We start from the raw sequence: 19,679 nt of genomic DNA, 5'->3' as shown, positions 1-19,679 counted from the left end.
AAACAATTGCAAAATACTTAAGTGTTTTTATGTAAAATAGAACTTTGTATATTGATGCATGGTGAGTAAACAAGTACAGGGTGGTCTAGAATTATCTACAAATGGCCTCCAGGAAACTTCAAAGCAGTGTTTACTTTGCCTTTGCTGTGCTTTCGCTTTGTACCTTTAAGTTGGTCCCTCCAGCTTGTATTTAAAATGCTGTGATTTTCTATACGGGACATGACGCCTTTTAGTTCTGATCTTATCTGAGGTGGTGGTTGTTCAGTCACTCAGTCGTGTGGTAATCAACATTTATCTCTGCCTCCTGTAGCTCTTTCAGGAGACATAGGTTCTAGTCCCAGCTATGTGAGTAAAAGCTTCATACTTCTCTGAGCTTCTCTGCCTCAGTTGCCTTATACATAAAATACAGGATATGAAATAGGTAATTCCTAGAATGTCTTCCAATTCTGATTTCTGTTTATTTTATAAATATATTTTATTTGCAAATCTTTTTTTTAATTGGGGATTTCCCAGAAAGCACTCTGATAAAGCAAAAAAAGTAGTGTATATGTTTGCCTAGAACACTAGGTCTGTGTTAAGGAAACTTTGAGCCCTATTTTAGTTGCAAGGCCATCACGTGGAAAAAGGTTAGACTTAAGAGAGGCAGTAATGATGTGGGAAGAGCACTGAAGTCATTCTAGTTAGAACTGAAATCACTGGCACATACTTTTTGATTCTGCTTAGTATGCAATGCTTTTGAATATCTTTAAACATTTCAAGTTAGTGTGTAGTTTGAAGTGTTAACTTTTCTTTTTCTAGGTAAGGTGTACAGTTTCTTAAAGTATACAGTTAGATTATTAAGACCTTTTTTTAATATAGGGTGTTATCAGATGTAAATTTCTCTTTCAGCATTACCAGTGCTGAATCCTATTAGCATGGTATGTTGTGTTTTTATTTGTCTTAAGGTATTTTCTAATTCTTCTTGTGATTTCTTCTTTGACCCATTGATTGTTTTAAGAGTGTGGTTTGGGAATTCCCTGGCCGTCTAGTGGTCAGGACTCCACGCTTATATTGCAAAGGGCCCAGGTTCAGTCCCTGGTCAGGGACATAAGATCTTGCAAGCTACATGGCCAAAAAAAAGTAAGAGAGTGTGGTTTAATTTCCATGTATGTGTGAGTTTTCCAATTTTCCGTTTTCCTTCTGTTACTGACTTTAAGTTTCCTGCTGTTCTGGTCAGAAAAGATAGGTTTTAAGACTTGTGGCTTAATTGCTGTCGAGGCCTGTTAAGGCTTACGGTCTATCCTAGAGAATGTTCCAAGTTCACCTGAGAAATCTGTGTGTTCTGCTCTTGTGAGTTGGAGTATTCCGTCTGCGTCTGATATATTTGATTGGTTTATAGTGTTGTCCAAGTTTTCTGTTTTCTCTTTGGTCTCCTCTCTGTTTTTTCTATCCATTATTGAAAATAAGATATTGAAATCTCTTATTGTGGAACATGTATTGCTCCCTTTACTTCTGTCAGTTTTTGCTTCATAGGTTTTGGGGCTCTGTTGTTAGGTTTGTTTTTATAATAGTCATATCCTCTTCAAATACAGTCCTGGGTCTTTTGCAATCCAGTTTGTCTAATTATAAAATAGCCACCAGCTCTCTTTTGGTTACTGTTTGTATGAAATGCATTTTTTCCCCATCCTTTAACTTTCAATTACTTTGTGTTTTTGTATCTGAAATGAGTCTCTTGTAGATAAGATATATATGTATCTTTTTTCTCCCTTAATCTACTCTGCTTCTCTGCTTTTTTTTTTTTTTTTTTTTTTGCTTCTCTGCTTTTTAACTGGGAGATTTAATCTATTTTCATTTAAAGTAATTACTGATAAGGGAGAAGTTACTTCTGCCATATAACTGTCAGTTTTCTCTGTCTTATATATTTTTGTTATTTAATTGCTCCATTACTGCCTCTCGTTTTTCTGTTTACAGTTGAACTTTACAGTGTGAACAGGTTTGAACTGTGCAGGTTCACTTACATGCAGATTTTTTTAATGATAAATATTATAGTGCCTCAAGAGCCACAGCTGGTGGACCCACAGATACAGACAGACTTCATATACAGAGGAACCGATTATACAGTGGGCGAAGACTCAGTTAAATGCAAATTACTGTGTGAAGGGTCAGCACCCCTAACTCCTGTGTTATTCAAGGGTCAGCTGTAGTTGTTTTTTGTAGGGAACTTTTTTTATTCTTTTGGATATATTTTTTAGTTATTTTCTTAATAATTACTCTTAACATCTTAAAGTTGTAACATCCTATTTTAAGTAATAGCAAGTTAATTTCACTAGTGTAGAGATACTCTGCTCTTGTGAAATGTGAAATCGCTCGGTCGTGTCCAGCTCTTTGCAGCCCCATGGACTGTAGCATACCCGGCTCCTCCATCCATGGGATTTTCCAAGCGAGAGTACTGGAGTGGGGTGCCACTTCCTTCTCTGCATTCATATATTGTTTCCTTTCACATGTATGTGATTATTTTTATGCATTTTGTTTATTTATTTATTTATTTATTTATTTTGGCTGTGCTGGGTCTTTGTTGCTGGCAGGCTTTTCTCTATTTGCAGAGAGCAGAGTCTGCTCTCTAGTTGCAATGTTCAGGTTTCTTAACGGTGGTGGCTTCTCCTTTGCAGAGCACAGGCTCTGAGGCACATGGACTTCAGTGGTCGCAGCACATGGGCTCAACAGTTGTGGTTCCTGGGCTCTGGCACACTGGCTTAACAATTGGGGTACAAGGACTTAGTTGCTCTGCAGCATATAGGATCTTCCTGGATCAGGAATCAAATGCTCGTCTCCTGCATTGGCAGGCAGATTCTTTACCATTGAGCCACCGGGAAATTCCCTGCATTTGCTTTTTAAATCATATATTTAAAAAGGAGTTGCAGATCAGAAGCTCAGCAGTCTGGCCTTGTATGTGGCCGTGTTACCTTTGCCGGCGTTTTTATTTCTTACGGTTTCAAGTTACTGTTAGTGTTCTCTCATGTCAGCCTGAAGGACTGAGTTTAGTATTTATTGCAAGACAGTCTATAAAAGCAAACTCCATCAACCTAATGCTGAATTTTCCTTTACAGTAGTCTTTTAAAACATATGTATGTACTATAGGCAAAGAAGTACACACAGATTATCTTCAAGTGAATTTTTCTCCTCTTGATGGAGTAAAACAGTAAGTCCATGGTGGTTGCCTAAAAAATCATCATGGGAACTTAAAAATAGATTTTGATTCTAGATTTGGCAATGTAAGTTCCTCAGATGATCCTAATTTTCATCCCAATTTGGGATTCACTTTTACTTAGAAATTCAGGTGTCACCAGACACTTTATGTATTAAATGACTATAAAATAACAAGTGGAAAACAGAAAAATGATTTGAAATGTGACTATTTAGCTGAATTACTGGTTATATGCACACCAGTCTCATAACACATGAAAGTCAGAGTTATGTCACAGTAAAATTACATACGAGCCCTAGATCATAGGATAAGTAGCTTCCAGATGGTCAAAATGGCAAGACTGTGCTGTATGCTGGTTTGCTCGTCATTGCTGGATATTAATACACATTATGAAAAAAAAAACACATTATGTCATCTAAATGTTTATTAAATACCTATAGAATGACTCTTCATGTGTATGCCTCATGAAACTGTCAGGCTTTCTCATATTAAGCTATATGTTCATGTTTGTTATTTGTGATGTTATATTCTATTTTAATTGAATATTATTAACAGGATATTTCTGTTAATCATTAGCGTTTTACTCTCTTTATACTCAAATAACAGAACTTGCCAGTAAACTATTTAATCCACTCAGCAAAAGAACCTTCCATTAGTCTCTTTACTAAGTAAATATGTTTCATTTAGGTGCCTCTGGTTCATGCTTGAAGTTTTAATGACAAAGAATGAAAATAATAGCCATGCCTTTATGAAAAAGATGGCAGAGAACATCAAGCTAACAAAAGATGCCCAGTCTCCAGATGAATCCAAGACAAATGAAGTAAGATATATATTAGGCCAGTGACTATTAAGAAGTTACAGGGAAAAAGCAATGTGACCCTTGTCCCACTTGTTTTTCCTATTGTATAATAAATAGATTACAGAATGCTTATAAAAATATATACTTATAGTTTATAAAAATATGTACTTTTTCTTTCATTACATTGAATTTTGAAGAATGTTTATTACTCTGAAAAAGATATTAAAATATGTACAGAGCATGGGGATAAGAACTAATGAAATTTATAACTATGCTGTCTTAAGAACTAGTAAGTAAGTGTTACAGACCAGTAGATATTCTTCTTGTATGTTTCCTTTAGTTTGGTTTGTTGTTTTTAATGCATACTTGGCATTCATGTTAAGGTAAAATGAAGGGGACTTTTTTGTTCTTGTTACTGGGAGGCTACATCAGAAGAAATGCCAGGGACAACATGCAGAATGTTCAAGGAATAAACAGTAGCCCCATATTACTGTGTTGATTCCATGTTACATATTGGGTAGAATTGGTACCTGTGCTTATTTTGCACTCCTGAAAGTTACGTGATTTGTTTCCTCCCTAGAAACTTTATACAGTGTGTGATGTGGCCCTGTGCGTGATAAATAGTAAAAGTGCTTTGTGCAATGCAGAGTCACCAAAGGATCCAGTCCTGCCAGTGAAATTTTTTACACAACCTGAAAAGGTAACTTTCTTCTCTTCATTTTTCTACCATACTGAACTTATTTAAATTTGTTACTGTCATCCTGGTGGCAAATACTAGACTGTCTTGACTACAAAGTAAAAAAAAAATACCTCTGTGAGTTTATCAGGAAAGGGGAGACTGTCTTCCAAAGCCTGAAAAATATCATTCTCACCTTACAGAGTAGAGAATACAAATCAAGCTTGGTGGTGGTGTTCCTATGTGAGCTATTCCTTCTGGATATTTCTAATATGTAAGAGGAATTTTCAAATTTCTTAAACTGTTTTCATCTCATCCTATTAAAACACTGTTAGTATTTTTTCAGACAAGAAATAAAATGTTTGGTAGAGTGTAAATTATATACATCTATATATGAAATAAAGTGTTAGTATGAATGGAATTGGTCTTGGCAGCTGACAGTCTTAGATTCGAAGTTAACAGGCTTCCCCAGTGGCTCAGCGGTAAAGGATCTGCCTGCGATGCAGGAGATAAACGGGTTTGATGCCTGGGTCAGGAAGATCCCCTGGAGGAGGAAATGGCAACCCACTCCAGTATTCTTGCTGGGAAAAATCCCACGGACAGAGGAGCCTGGTAGGCTACAGTCCGTGGGGTCACAGAGAGTCAGACAGAGCTGAACCACTGAACACGCACCCAAGTTAACTCTTCTAAGCTTCAATTTGTTCATCTCTAAAATGCGGATGATGATAATACCTGTGAACTATTACTAATACGCCTAGGTCTGTAAGAGTTAGTCAAAAGGAAGCATTAATTAGTGGTATCGTTAATAATTGGGCTTCCCAGGTGGCTCAGTGGTAAAGAATCCACCTGCCAATGCAGGAGACGTGGGTTCTGTCTCTGCGTTGGGAAGACCTCCTGGAGAAGGAAATAGCAACCCAGTCCAATATTCTTGCCTGGGAAATCTCGTGGACAGAGGAGCCTAGCAGGCAGTCCATGGGGCTGCAAAAGAGTAGGACCTGACTTAGCGACTGAACAATAATAATAACATTATTAGTAATACATAGTATGTTTATTCTGCTATCAACAAATGAAGTTTTCCATGTAAGTAAATTTGTCAGCCAACTAATAGCTCTTTAAATTTTTCCAGCTAATTTGGATTTTAAGACTTTTTTCTTTTTTAAACAGATTGCATTTTTATTTATTATCCACTTGAAGGTGATATTTTGAAGTTTTAACTTTCCTGTCATTTGGTTTTTTTAAAAAATCAATATTTTTAATGAAAAAATATGGCATTTAAAAATTTCAACAAAAATTTGTATCCAATTTTCTTTAATGATCTAATACTCAGAATTTATGCCTGGTTTTAATAGGAATAATAAAGATTGCAAAGTTACTTGCTTTCTAATTGAATTTACTATTCTTTATAAATACTCCTACATGAGCTCTTGAATTTAAATTTACTTTATTGCTGACCCAGGGCTATTATGACTAGAATAGTTCTATATAGAATTTACATACAGTAATAGTCCTGTCATCAAGATTTTAAATTGCTGTTTGTTACTATATCTCATTCTAGTTGATTTTTGTTTTGATATGAAACTTAGAATATTTTTAACCTTCATAATAATAATTTAGTTTTCCATTTTCAATGAGCATCTTCCTCCTTTCCTTTTCTAATATACTGCTTTTCATATGGTGTAAGTTCAAACACAAGAATATTAGGGATATTAAGATCGTGAGCCTAGTGATATTATAGTATATCTTGATGTCACATTTATTTTGGCTGCATAGAAGCCTTTGTGAGGAAGAAAAGAAAAATACAGGCTTGCCTAGAGTGCATATCGAAAGTGTGATTTCTTCATAGGCACATTTAAGCCGTTTTGTTCTCTTCTATGACACTAGTGTGAGGGTCATCTTAATAAAAGAAAAAATAATTTTTAAGGTGATTACTTAGAAATGATGAACATCCGAATGATAATAGATCATTTTGCTTCTGTGACTTGTGGTTTACTTGTGCTATTCCCAGAGTAATTAACACAGAGAGGCACCACATGATCAGATTGAACTCTTTAAGTTTTGTATAGATATAACTTTTAAGAAAGTATCATCAGTGTCCACGTTTGGTTTAAATTCATTTATTAACTAGTGAATATCACTGCAGCCAAGAACATGATGATCGACTATTAGATTTTGATGGTGTGTTTACCTTTATGATTTGCACAGTCTACTTATGGTTCTAAGAAACAAAATATTTTAATTAAAGTAAGTTTTTGTTTCAGTAAGGATAATTTTCTTGAGGGTTCCCTGGTGGTTCAGTGGTAAAGAATCCACTGCCAATGCAGGAGAAAGGAGTTTGATCCCTGGACTGGGAAGGTCCCCTGGAGAAGGAAATGGCAATCCACTCCAGTATTTTTGCCTGGGAAGTCCTATATACAAAGGAGCCTGGGTGAGCTACCATCCATGGATTTGCAAAAGAGTCAGACACAACTTAGCAACCAAACAAAAACAGTTTTCTTGAGGTCCCATGTGGAGTTCTTTTAGTGAGTATTAAGTGCCTAATATATGCATAGTACCATTTTGGGTGCTTTAGGAGCACAGAAGTAAATTCCCTGGCAGTGCAGTGGTTAAAGAGTCTGCACGTCCATTGCAGGTGTTGTGTTCAACCCCTGATGGGAAAGATCCCACATGTGTGACACAGCCAAAAAAAGAAGTAAATTTTATAATAGAGTGTAGGTGAACACAGTTCATTGAGTAAACTGGAAACTGTAATAGAAGTATGTTTTATTTTAAATGTGATTAAGGGAATTCCTTTGCGATCCAGTGGTTAGGATTCCATACTTTCACTGCCAATATCCTGGATTCAGTCCCTGGTCAGGGATCTAAGATCCCACAAGCTATGCGGCACAGCCAAAAACATAAAATGATTTGCGTAATTGATCTCTAAATTTGACTAAGTCTTGTGTGTCACTTGATTTAATTTTAAAACTAAACTTACAGTATGGTTCATGAAATATGCTTTGATGATTTGATAGGTTGCGTAGCATAAATGAACCTGTTACTGTAAGGCATAATGCCTGAAAAGTCTTTTATGAACAATAAAAATATGCGTGTTCACGTTTGCTTTTTTTTTTTTGATAGGACTTCTGTAATGACAAGAGTTATATTTCAGAAGAGACAAGAGTACTTCTGTTAACAGGAAAGGTATTAATATACTAGATAATTGGGGGATCTTTATCTCCTGTGTGTATTACTGCTAACCTTTAAATGTCTTTCAGATTTTATAGTTCCTGATTCTTAGACATCATGATGTGGATTGTAACATCTAAAGCATTTGTTCTCTTGGACTTTTTTCTGCCATGAACCATTTTTGAGTTAAAACCATGTGTCCTCGTCAGTACAGATAGGGTTCAAGTTATTTAGAATTCACAAAGCAGATATCCCTGAAAAATGATATAATAAATTTAGACGTGTAAGAAAAAGAAAAGAAATAATTTTAAAGTACTAATGTTAGTTTATATCCTATAAAGGTAATATGATATCTAAAAGAGCAAAAGGAAAAAGGAAACTTAATATTTGATAAAGTATCTAAACTGTTAAAACTATATACACTCAGTAGTTTTTATCTGTAAGGCATTTTACTGTGTCTTATTCATTATGTATTTCACTGTGTTTTAGGGGTACTTTTTATTTTAACTGAACAATAAATAATAATTAAATATTGCATAGTTGGTTGTTTTTTGCATAGTTATTTTTAAAAGAAGTAATACTTCTGACTTCAAATTATGTTCATACACAGTATTACAGAATTATCATTTCTAATAAATTTAGGATTTAACTTGCCAACAACAACTGTTTTAACAACAGTTCCTGGGCTTAAGCAAAACAGTCATCCCTTCCATATGTATAAATGTGTATGTATTCCTGTTAGTAAGGTATAAAATAACATGCGTGTGTGTAATTTCTAGCCGAAGCCTGCTGGAGTGCTAGGCGCTGTTAACAAGCCTTTGTCAGCAACGGGAAGGAAGCCGTATGTCAGGAGCGCTGGAGCGGAGACCGGAAGCAATATTAATGTAAATTCAGAGCTGAGCCCTTCCACTGGAAATCGACCAAGGCAATTTTTTTTCTTCAGTTGTTTTTGTTACAGTCGCTCCCTACTTGATTCATCTTTCAGTTCCTTTTCTTAAAGCATGTCACAAAAATGGACTTTAGGGAACCTCTTAGTGAAAAACATAATGCTGAATTTTAGGATAATTAATGATGGTGATTGAGTATGTAGTACACATTGGGAAATCGTTAAGCATTCTAAATGTATAGAAAAGTTAAAAAAAATTTTGTGGTACAGTAAAGCTAATTTACTTAGAAGTGTGTGTATATATGTGCAAATTTAACACTTAGGAAAACTGAAAATATATAACTTTTTAAAAATTTATATGCTTTTTAACTCAAGAGATTTAATATAGCATGAATAAAGGTAACATTGTTAATAACATTTTCTACTTATTATTAAAGATTCTATGTTTAACATGTCAGGTGTTTACTGTCTTAGCTACTGCATAAAAATTTCCACCTGACCCTACTCTTACGAACACTGAATAATGAGGCTTTTAAAGATTTCATTCTGTTTCATGATATTTTAAGAATAAATTCAACCGGTAGTGCTTTAAACACATTTTTAGCAGTAGTATCCAAAGATATAAAAATATTAATGTGGGACATCGGTGGTTTACATGGATGGTGGGTGTCAAACACGTCTCCCGTGGCCTTTTCTAGCAGCCCCCTCTCTTACAGAGCTAATTAAGAACACAGACTGATAGTCTTAATCTGCTTGCTTTTGCTTGATTTTAGCATTTTCCACCCCCAACAGATAGGCTTATAGAATAATTGTGTTGTTTGTTTCTTGACAACTAATCTATCAGGTGATTTTTAGGCAGGCATTTCTTTCTTAAATTAGTAAGGTTAAATGGAAATCAGTGACTTGGTGTAATAGGGCAATAGGCTGCAGCCACAGATAAGAGTCTTGCTAACTTGGCCAGCCTTCTAAGCCAGTCTAAGCCTCCTGTTTTCTTATTGGTATAGTGAGAGAGTAAACTTTGTATTCATGTGATCAAATAAAGAAGCTTTGGTTTGTTTCTCTTCAACAGGGAACAGAGTTCAGAGGCAGCAGAAACTGGTGTTAGTGAAAATGAGGAGAACCCTGTAAGAATTATTTCTGTCACACCAGTAAAGAATATTGACCCAGTAAAGAATAAGGTAAATTTTCAAAGAGTTTCTCCCATGCAGATTCTTATTACAGTTTAATGATAGGAGTGAAAAACCCACGGTCAGTACATTAATGTATACTACATACTATACCTGTGTGTATACCTCTACTTACTGTGCTTTCTCTCTCCAGAAATGATTCTATGTTTACTTTCTTCATTTAACCAGAGTTTTATGTGGTCACCCATAATGGTATCCTTCTACCACACTACCTTTCCCAGTACCTTGAAAGAATAGGAACTAAGGGGTTTTGAGATCTTGTTTTCAATACTTCATTGACTCCTGCCAGAGATCAATACTTCTTGTTTAAGTTAAACTTAAGAGCTAGCCTTAATGTTTGAGTTTTTGTTTATTTAACAACTGCATTCTTGTGAAGTAATTAGCCTCCAACTAATAAAAAAAAAAAAAGATCATTAAAAAAAAAAATGCATTCTTTCTTTGATGGTGGATCTTTTATCTGTAGCTCCCAATATTCTTAATTTTTCAGCAGGATGAAAAGGAATGTAACATTGGTAGGAGGATAACTTTCCTCAGTTGGAATAGTATAAGAATACTAATTTTTTTTTTCCATAGAATCATATTCTTGACATACTTTTTTTACACACCATGTATTTATGATATTTGTAAGATGTTTTAGTAACTACCCTCAGGTACATAAAATATAGGACTATACAGTCATTCCACAGAAGCTGAACTTTTCCTATCGAAACTCATTGTCTGAACTCAAACTCAACAGATAAGGGTTTGTATTTTTTATATATATTTATTTGGCTACATTGAGTCTTAGTTGAGGCATGCAGGCTCAGTCACCCTGTGTTATGTTGGATCTTAGTTCACTGACCAGGGATCGAACCTGCGTCCCCTGGAGTGGAAGATGGATTTCCCCTGGGTCACCAGGGAAGTCCTGAGAAGGTTCATTTTTTGGTCAGTCTCTCACTGTCCACACTTGGGCTCTTTGCTGGCTGAACTTCACTATATCACTAGATTCAAGGAACCTCTCAAAGGTCTTAGAATTCAGAAGCCAATATATTTAGATATTGTGGGATCTTTTTATAGAATTAAATATTCACCATAAACATGCTTAGATTCAGAAATGCATATTGGCGCAGGTACTTTAGTTAAACATGCTTGTAATGTGTGTTAAGAGGTAGTACAGGGATGCAGATGTTTACCTAGTACAAACAGCTATCTATAACCTTCCCAGCCTCTGCGGTAAAATTGTATAAAAGATAAATTGGATATTTAAATTCTAATTTTTGAGGGGCCAGAATGTTACTTTGATTGACCTGTAATGTTATATTGTTTTGTTCCAAACCCTGTTTTAACTTTGTCATACTTCCAAAGAATGTTTTAACGATTCAGTGTTGCCTAAAGAGACAGGTCGTATTTTGGCAAAAGCCTGATAGCTTCCCAGTCAGATCTCCCATAAGTTGATATGATCATTTCTTTCCAGGATCTGGTCCTCAGTCTTGCAGGCTCAAAACACTGTGTTGCTAGTATATTAAAAGAAGATAAGGTCTAAGGGAGTGTTTCTTGCTAACCAGTTTCTCAAAGAGATTGATGCCTAAACCAGTTAATTAGTTAATAAAAACTATTCAACAGGTTGGATATGCATGTTTACAGATCAGAATATTTCCTATTATTCACTCTGTTAGAGAAATCAAATTGTAATATGAAGAATGAATAAGGGAGGTGGTTAAAAGAAGTAAGATACTAACATTCCATGGATGCAGGCAAGCAGTACTGCCAGTGTTGCCCTTTAGAGGCTTTTCCTTCATGCCTGTAGCTGATTACAGGCATGACTATGCCTTCATGCCTCTTCATTTGGTTTTTGTGTGCGTTTGTTACACATATGCACATATACATGATGTTCATAAATATGTAAATATGATCATGTACCTGACTTTTAATAGTCTTTTTTTCCCTATTAAACAGCTTTATCTTGTGTGTTCAGTTGTTTCTCTCCAGAGTTATCATTTTCTTACATGTATACACATAAATTCCTTCCCCCTTCTTTGTCAGTGCAAACAGTGTTGCATTAAACTTACTGGTGGTTTTTTTTCTAGGGGCTGAGTTCTAGCAGTGGGATTGCTTGGTCAAGTAGTAAAATACTAGAGATTTTAGATATTTCCATATTGTTTTCTCAGAAAGTTAGAACATCTGACATTTCTACTAAGTGGGTACTTTTTTCTCTACATATCCACCATCAGCCGGTTTTATAGTTCTTTTGAATCTTTTTCCGTTTAAAGTATCAAAATTAATGCCCCGCTATTGTTTTAATTTATATTTATTTTTGTTGACCATTTGGATGTACTCTTATGTGAATTGCTTTTTCGTATTTGCCCATTTTTAAATTATCCCTATTCTTTTTTTTTCCGGCCATGCCGCACAGCTTGTGGGAACTTCCCTAACGAGAGATGTAAACCAGCTCACCAGGGAACTCAGTAACTCAACCTCTGATGCTGTAGTAGTTATACCTTCTTGTTAACACTCTTGCTTCCTTCTGATCTAGTCAGCCACATGTAGCACCCAATGTGATCTTTTTAAAATATAATTTGGATTATGTTTGCCCTCTGTTTAAAGTCCATCAGTGACTTTTATTATGGACAGAGGACCCTGGTGGGCTACAGTCCATGGGGCCACAAAAGAGTCAGACACAACTTAGCAACTATCCAACAACAACTTTTATTAGCACTTAAAAATAAAATCAGATTTCTTAAAGGTCCCATAAAGCATTCATGATCTGGCCCATGCTTGCTTCTCCTGCCTTATACCAGTCTCACATCACTTCAGGTTCCTTAAATCTTCCAAGCTCTTTCTTTCTTTGGGTGCTTCATGCTGCCTCTTGCATCTGTCTAGAACACTTTACTTTTCACATGGTAAGCCTTGCTCTGATACTGTTTACTATTCCCCAGAATAATCAAATTGATGTTTCTTTTGTTTTTGTTTTTTTTTCCTGAATGCCCCTTTCTTTAATCTCTTTTGCTCTTAGGGTAATCTGTACTTAAATGTTTGTTTACTCTTTAAAAAAGATTAATCATCTGTTATGCTCATCTGTTTGAGGACCAGAGCAGCATCAGTTTTGTTCCCCAGTCTCTGCACAGCAGCCGCTACCCGTAGTAGACACTAAGTTGAGTGAATGGTTTCTACTTCAGGTTTAACCACACTTAGTCATCTTTATTGGCCTTTTTATTTTGCTCAGGAATCACCATCTTTCACCAGGTGACTTTGCATATCTCTATTGTAATCCATTGTATACTGTTTAACAGTTTACCCTGTGTGGACCACCTTACTCTTTTTCCTTCATGTGTTATCTGTTCTCTTAAGATAAAGTTTACTTTAATGTTTTAATCCTCAACATGAAATGCTGATTTTTGGATTTTCTAACTTAAGATACTACTTTCATGAGTTTTCATTTAAGTAACTTATCTTGAAACATGAAAGATTTATATGTGTTTCCCGGTCATTCTGAAAACATTTTGAGGGGAAATGAAAATTAATTAACTGAAAAGATAATAGTCTTACTTTTTTGGATGATGATAGTGGTCCTTTGTTTCCCTTGAATCAGTTCAAATTATTACAGTTGATTCCTAAATTTCATTCATAGAAAGGTCACTTTCATCCTAAAAACTATTATTCCTCCTCATGTCCAAAGTGGAATTTTATTAACTTAAACATTTTAGATGACAATATGTATGCCAAACTAGAAAGAGGAAAAAAAGAGAATGTTCAGAAAAAAAAAGCTTAATGACTGACACAATAAGAAGAGACAAAAGTTTGAATGAATGAGTGAAGTGAGATATTAAAGAACTTTCTGTTACAGAATTATGAAGATTATTACAGTACATGCATCATAGAGAAAGAAAATAACATTGAATTATGAAAACATCCTCCCTGCTTTTGAAAAGTGGTAACATTAAGAACATACTAGAAATAAAAGGGACGTTTTTATTTAAAGTGAGTGTGAAAGAATAGCTAAGTAGGTTTTCTCTTATATAACTGCCTGTGCCATTTAATACATATTTACTGAGTATATTGTATATGCCACGCACTATGGTTAGGTATCATGTTCAGTCCTTACTCTTAAGGAATTTACATTCCTCGTGGGATATAAGCAGTGAGTTAGAAACCCTGGAATCCCAACTGAAATACTTGCAGAATGCTTCTTCTGGTCAGATCAGTGATATTTAAGGAGTTTGTTCATAAAATTGTTTTCTGCTCTTCTAGGAGATTAATTCTGATCAGTCTGCCCAGGGCAACATCAGCAGTGACCGAGGAAAGAAAAGAACAGTAACAGCAGCTGGTGCAGAGAATATTCAACAAAAAACAGATGAGAAAGCAGAGGAATCAGGACCTCCTGCCCCTTCAAAACCCAGGAGAGGACGTCGACCCAAATCTGAATCTCAGGGCAACGCAACCAAAAATGACGATATAAATAAACCTCTCAGTAAGGGGAGAAAGAGAGCTGCAGTCAGTCAGGAGAGCCCTGGAGGTCTGGAAGCAGGTAATGCCAAAGCACCCAAACTGCAAGACCCAGCCAAAAAGGCAGCGCCAACAGAGAGACAGATTGACTTGCAAAGGTAACGCGCTCCGTTCCTTCTGAACTTTGAGTTTAGACACTTTGTTCTAGTCCTCGTTGCCAGCCACACCCAAATACCTAGCCATCTGGGAGTGAAAACTGCCCCCTGGTTTTCCTGAGTAAGTTATGATGGCGTTTGTTTTTATCTCATAACCTTCAGGACAACAATTTGAAGAGAGATCTCCTAAATTAGGATGTGGTATTTTGGTATTTCTATTTATTAGCAAGGATATTATTATCTTGGTCTTCTTCACATAGTTGCATGGGGTTTACTAAATATAAAGGGCTACTTTTTTATACAGAAGTCCCAGAATGGAGTAAATAGGTGTCATGACACAATGAACAAGTATATCTTGCTCTTTAATTCCACTTGTTATAGTAAACTTTAATATAAGTCAACGACTTACTTCTCTCCCCTACCCTTCCCAATGAGAATAACCTCACAGCTGCTCGTCTTTGATCATGTTTGGGTTGGGTTTTACATTAGCATTTATGAAATTCTGAAGTTTGGGGTTATTAAATTTGTTACATTTTAAATGTCTCTAAGCACCTTTTTCAGCATCTAATGGCAGCTGATCCAGGCCCAAATCTGACTAAGTAATGGGTGTTTCTTCTACTTAGTCACTTCTAGTTTTATGGACTAAAAGTAGAAAGCCAATATTGGGGGCAAATTTTATTATTTTCTCCTCAAACCTGGACCTTTGACCTGGAACAACATACTTAACCTTGGCCTCCTTGTCTTCATCAGTAAGACAATATGATAATACCCTCCTCAAAGGATTGTTCTAAGAATTAAATGGATCATTAAATAGGAAGCACTTAACAAAATGCCTTGTGTGGAACAAATGCTCAGTGATTAACCACTGTTTTGAATTCTAGTTGCTTTACCCCTTAATATATTTTTGGTTATGCAAAAACTGAAGAAATTTCATGGGAGGACATAGCCAGAATTCTCTAAAGGGTTTCTAGAATTCTGGCCATTCCTCACCCATGTAAAATACTACTGATATCACACCCAGGCCACCTGAGCCACCTGATCTTATCTGTCATGAGCTGTCCTTTTGCCATCTAACCAAAATATCCAGGCACTTACTTGAACCCTGAAAATAATTTTCAGTAGCAATAAACCTTGTCTCTGAAATTGATCATTGTAAAACCCACTGCTCTGCTCTTAGTTACACTATATGCCCCCCCAAAGTATTAAACAAACCCAACAAAAATGGCTTACATGCCAGAAACTGCTCTTGATTTAAAATGGCTTTGGACCTTCTGAAAAATCTTAAAATATCTCTTTTAAGAGTGAAAAGGAAAAAAAGAGTGAAAAGATACCTTAGAAGTCTTAAGTATGCCAGTTAGTAGATCGGTTGGGCAATGTTACACACAATACAAAATTCTTTGATGATAGGTGTTCGTGATAGTACTTCAGGACCATAGTACTTCAGTAGAATAGATACTGTGCACATATCTTAGAAACTTCTGATTGATTTATTGACTGTTAATGCATGACTAACAAAACACGGAAGGACATTCTGAAACTTTCTCCCAAGCTTCCTTTTGTCTTTTCCATTCTTTCCTGAATCTAATATACAACTCTGCCCTTAAATTCTAGCATTATGACTTTTGTTTGGAAACCTAATTACTCCAGAAACTCTACATTACTCATGATATCCCCTTGCATAGAAATAAACCCATTATAGGCACATGAGTATTGCTCTTTACACTTCTCATTTGTTCTTCTAACAAATACAGACGGATTAGACTACCAGCATTGTGCTGGGTGTTGGCAATACATAAGTATCCAAAAGAGATAGATTCTTACCCTCAAAGAATCCCCAGTTTATTAATTCCAGAAGAGAGCAGAAAAACTTTCACTTTAGGTCTATTGACTGATAAAATAAAAATATAAGAATTATTTTTATTACTACATAAAGCAGTGAAGTTCTGACTCATGCTACAATATGGATGAACCTTAAGGACATTCATTATGCTGAGTGAAATAAGCCAGATCCAGAAGGACAAATAGTGTATGATTCCACTTAGATGAGATACTAGAGTAGTCAAATTCAATTCATAGAGGCAGAATGAGGTGGTTGCCAGGGGGTGGGGGTGGGGCCTGACTAGGCATTACTGTTTAATAGGTACAGCATTTCAGTTTGGGAGGATGAAAATATTCTATTAAAATATTAATCCTAATATTATTTATTAGGTTGTGCAAAAGTAATTGTGGTTTTGCGTTATTGAACTCTGCTCTTTGATATTCATATACATTCTTAAATAAATGTATTTATGTTTTACATCATTTTAATGTGCATTTCTTGCTTTATATTTTTTTGCTAATGACGTTACATTTATTTTAGACTGTAGAAATGATGTTAGACAAAAAGCAAATTCAAACAATTTTAAGTTGGAAATGGGTTGTAAAGCAGCAGAGACAGCTCACAAAGTCAGCAACGCACTTGGCCCAGAACTGCTGACGAAAGTACAGTGCAGTGGTGGTCCAAGAAGCTTTGCGGAGGCGGCAGCAGCCGTGAAGATGCGGAGCGCAGTGAGGGCGTCAGAGGCTGGCAGTGGCCAACTGAAAGCAGTCATCGCAGCTGAGCCTCTCACAGCTACACAAGAAGTTGCAGAAGAACTCTCCATCTCCCCTTCTACGGTTATCTGACATTTGAAGCAAATTGGAAAGGTGAAAAGGCTCGATAAGTGGGTGGCTTATGAGCTGACTGCAAATCAAAAGTAGTTGTTGTTTTGAAGTGTCATCTTCTCTTAGTCTGTGCAACAACAAGGAACCATTTCTCAGGTTATTGTGACAACTGGCGACGGCCAGCTCAGTGGTTGGACCAAGAAGAAGCTCCAGAAGCACTTCCCAAAGCCAGACCTGCACAAAAAGGTCATGGTCACCGTCTGGTGGTCTGCTGCTGGTATTCAGCTTTCTGAGTACTGGCAAAGCCCTTACATCTGAGAAGTATGCTCAACAAATCAGTGAAATGCACTGAAAACCGCAGCGCCTGCAGCCAGTATTGGTCAACAGAAGGGTCCGGCTCTACTCCACGACACTCCTCAACCACATACCACAAAACCAACACTTAAACAAATTGGGCTGTGAAGTTTTGGCTCATCCACCATATTCACCTGACCTCTCACTAGTTGACTACCACATCTTTAAGCATCTCAACAATTTTCTGCAAGAAAAATGTTTTCCAAGAGTTTGCTGAATCCTGAAGCACAGATTTTTACGTTACAGGAATAAACATTTCTTGTTGACAAAAATGTGTTAGTTGGGAAAAAAACGTGTTGGTTGTAGTGGTTCCTATTTTGATTAATAAAGATGTGTTTGAACCTAGTTATAATGACCTAACATTCACGGTCTGAAACCACAGTTACTTTCGTACCAGCCGAACAGAGGAATGACAGTGATGGTACACAGTGCAGATGGGCTTCATGTACCCAACTGTGCACATAAGAGAGGTTAAAATTATAAATTTTATGTGACATATTTTGTTTCACTTAAAAAATTGTTACATAAGACTGATAATAGTTAACATTAATACAGTGCTTATTATTAATCAGGCTCAATTCTAAGCTCTTTGTTAACCTATGAAGTGCCTAAAACATCGCTACATGGGTAAGTACTATCATTATCCCTAGTTTATAAAGAGGAAGAAATCCACGAAGAGAGAGTCCATGCAGCTTTTGGTCCCTTTGCTTACATGAATAAGCAAAGTCGAGGCGGGATTAAAACCAGGCGTTGTCACTCTGGAGTCCATGTTATTTTGTCCTATGAAGGTAAATTAAGTCTTCATTCTATGAGTACTATACATGCATACAAAACTAGTTTAATAGAGGATATTTTGAAAAGACTTCCTTACTTTAAATAACTAGTGTAGTTTATATATGTGAAACGTTATTCCATAAAGTGGAAAATGTTTGCATGCAGTTAATTTTTATAATTATTACATAAGAAGCTAGTTTATTAAAATAATCATAGGTTAAATCAGACAAAAACTATAGTCATCTTTTAAACCTATTTCAGAATTCACGCAGAGAAAAGCCCCTGCATTTCAGCTTCAGAGAGGCAGTAAACCAAGGGAGAGGTCAGATGTTCTTGAAAGTGCCAAACTTAAATGAAGCACATAACACTATGAAAACATTGAAGGACTGCAGTGAATAGTAGGTGGAATAATGTGTGGGGTTTTGGTATATTGATAGAAATAATAGTGGTAATAGGGAAAGGTTGTTAAACGTCTGTTTAAGACAACCATCTTTATAAAGCAAGTACCAACTGTGTGTTAGAAATGAGGTTACACCTGAAACAGTTACTTTCCCAGGCCACCTGACTGGTGGTACATAGAGCAGGGATTTTGAATCCAGGTCATGTCCCTTGTTAACACTGTGTTGTTAATAGTGACAGCTGCAGTTGGTTATATTTCTCCTCTAAACCGTGAACATTCACAACTCGCATCTTTGTTTCTCCTCTTAATGTGTAAAAAGGAGATGTTTTAATGTGTAGCACTTCATGGCAAATAGAGGGGGGAAAGTGGAAACAGTGACAGACTTTATTTTCTTAGGCTTCAAAATCACTGCAGACAGTGATGGAAGCTACAAAATTCAGACACTTTCTCCTTGGCAGAAACGCTATGACAAACAGTGTATTAAAAAGCAGACATCACCTTGCCAACAAAGGTCCATATAGTCAAAGCTATGATTTTTCCAGTAGTCATGTGTGGATGTGAGAGTTGGTCCATAAAGAAGGCTGAGCCAGCACCAAAGAATTGATGCTTTCAAACTGTGATGTTGGAGAAGACTCTTGAGAGTCCCTTGGACTGCAAGGAGATCAAATCAGTCCATCCTAAAGGAAATCAACCCTGAATATTCATTGGAAGGATTGATGCTGAAGCTGAGCTCTAGTACTTTGGCCACCTGATGCGAAGAGCTAACTCATTGGAAAGACCCTGATGCTGGAAAAGACTGAGGGTAGGAGGAGAACTGGGGTGACAGAGGATGAGATGGTTGGATGGCATCACCGCCTCAATGGACATGAGTTTGAGCGAGCTCCGTGAGATGGTGGAGGACAGGGAGGCCTGGCGTGCTGCAGTCCATGGGGTCACAGGGTCACTTTAGCAACTGAACCACCACCAGCAATAGGAACAGACACTAAAGCAAGAGTTCTGTTGACTCGGCTGGTGTCCTGTCGCTCGGCTTCAGG

The 19,679-nt window shown here is 36.4% G+C and overlaps 1 protein-coding gene across 3 annotated transcripts in view; it reads left to right on the top strand.

Annotated features, from left to right (window-relative positions):
* PDS5A (PDS5 cohesin associated factor A) overlaps positions 1-19,679 on the top strand; it is a 120,030-nt gene that overhangs the window by 94,634 nt on the left and 5,717 nt on the right. For all 3 annotated transcript variants that reach the window (XM_043870733.1, XM_043870732.1, XM_043870734.1), the window contains exons 27-32: positions 3,872-4,004; positions 4,564-4,683; positions 7,777-7,839; positions 8,604-8,749; positions 9,780-9,888; positions 14,125-14,477. In XM_043870733.1, the coding sequence (XP_043726668.1) occupies positions 3,872-4,004; positions 4,564-4,683; positions 7,777-7,839; positions 8,604-8,749; positions 9,780-9,888; positions 14,125-14,477 (924 nt within the window). The remainder of the gene's footprint in view (positions 1-3,871; positions 4,005-4,563; positions 4,684-7,776; positions 7,840-8,603; positions 8,750-9,779; positions 9,889-14,124; positions 14,478-19,679) is intronic.

The sequence above is a fragment of the Cervus elaphus genome, chromosome 17 (genome assembly GCF_910594005.1).
Source record: "Cervus elaphus chromosome 17, mCerEla1.1, whole genome shotgun sequence".
NCBI classification, from domain to species: domain Eukaryota; kingdom Metazoa; phylum Chordata; class Mammalia; order Artiodactyla; family Cervidae; genus Cervus; species Cervus elaphus.
Note: the sequence above shows the minus strand (reverse complement) of the source record. Positions and strands in the feature narration are given on the sequence as shown.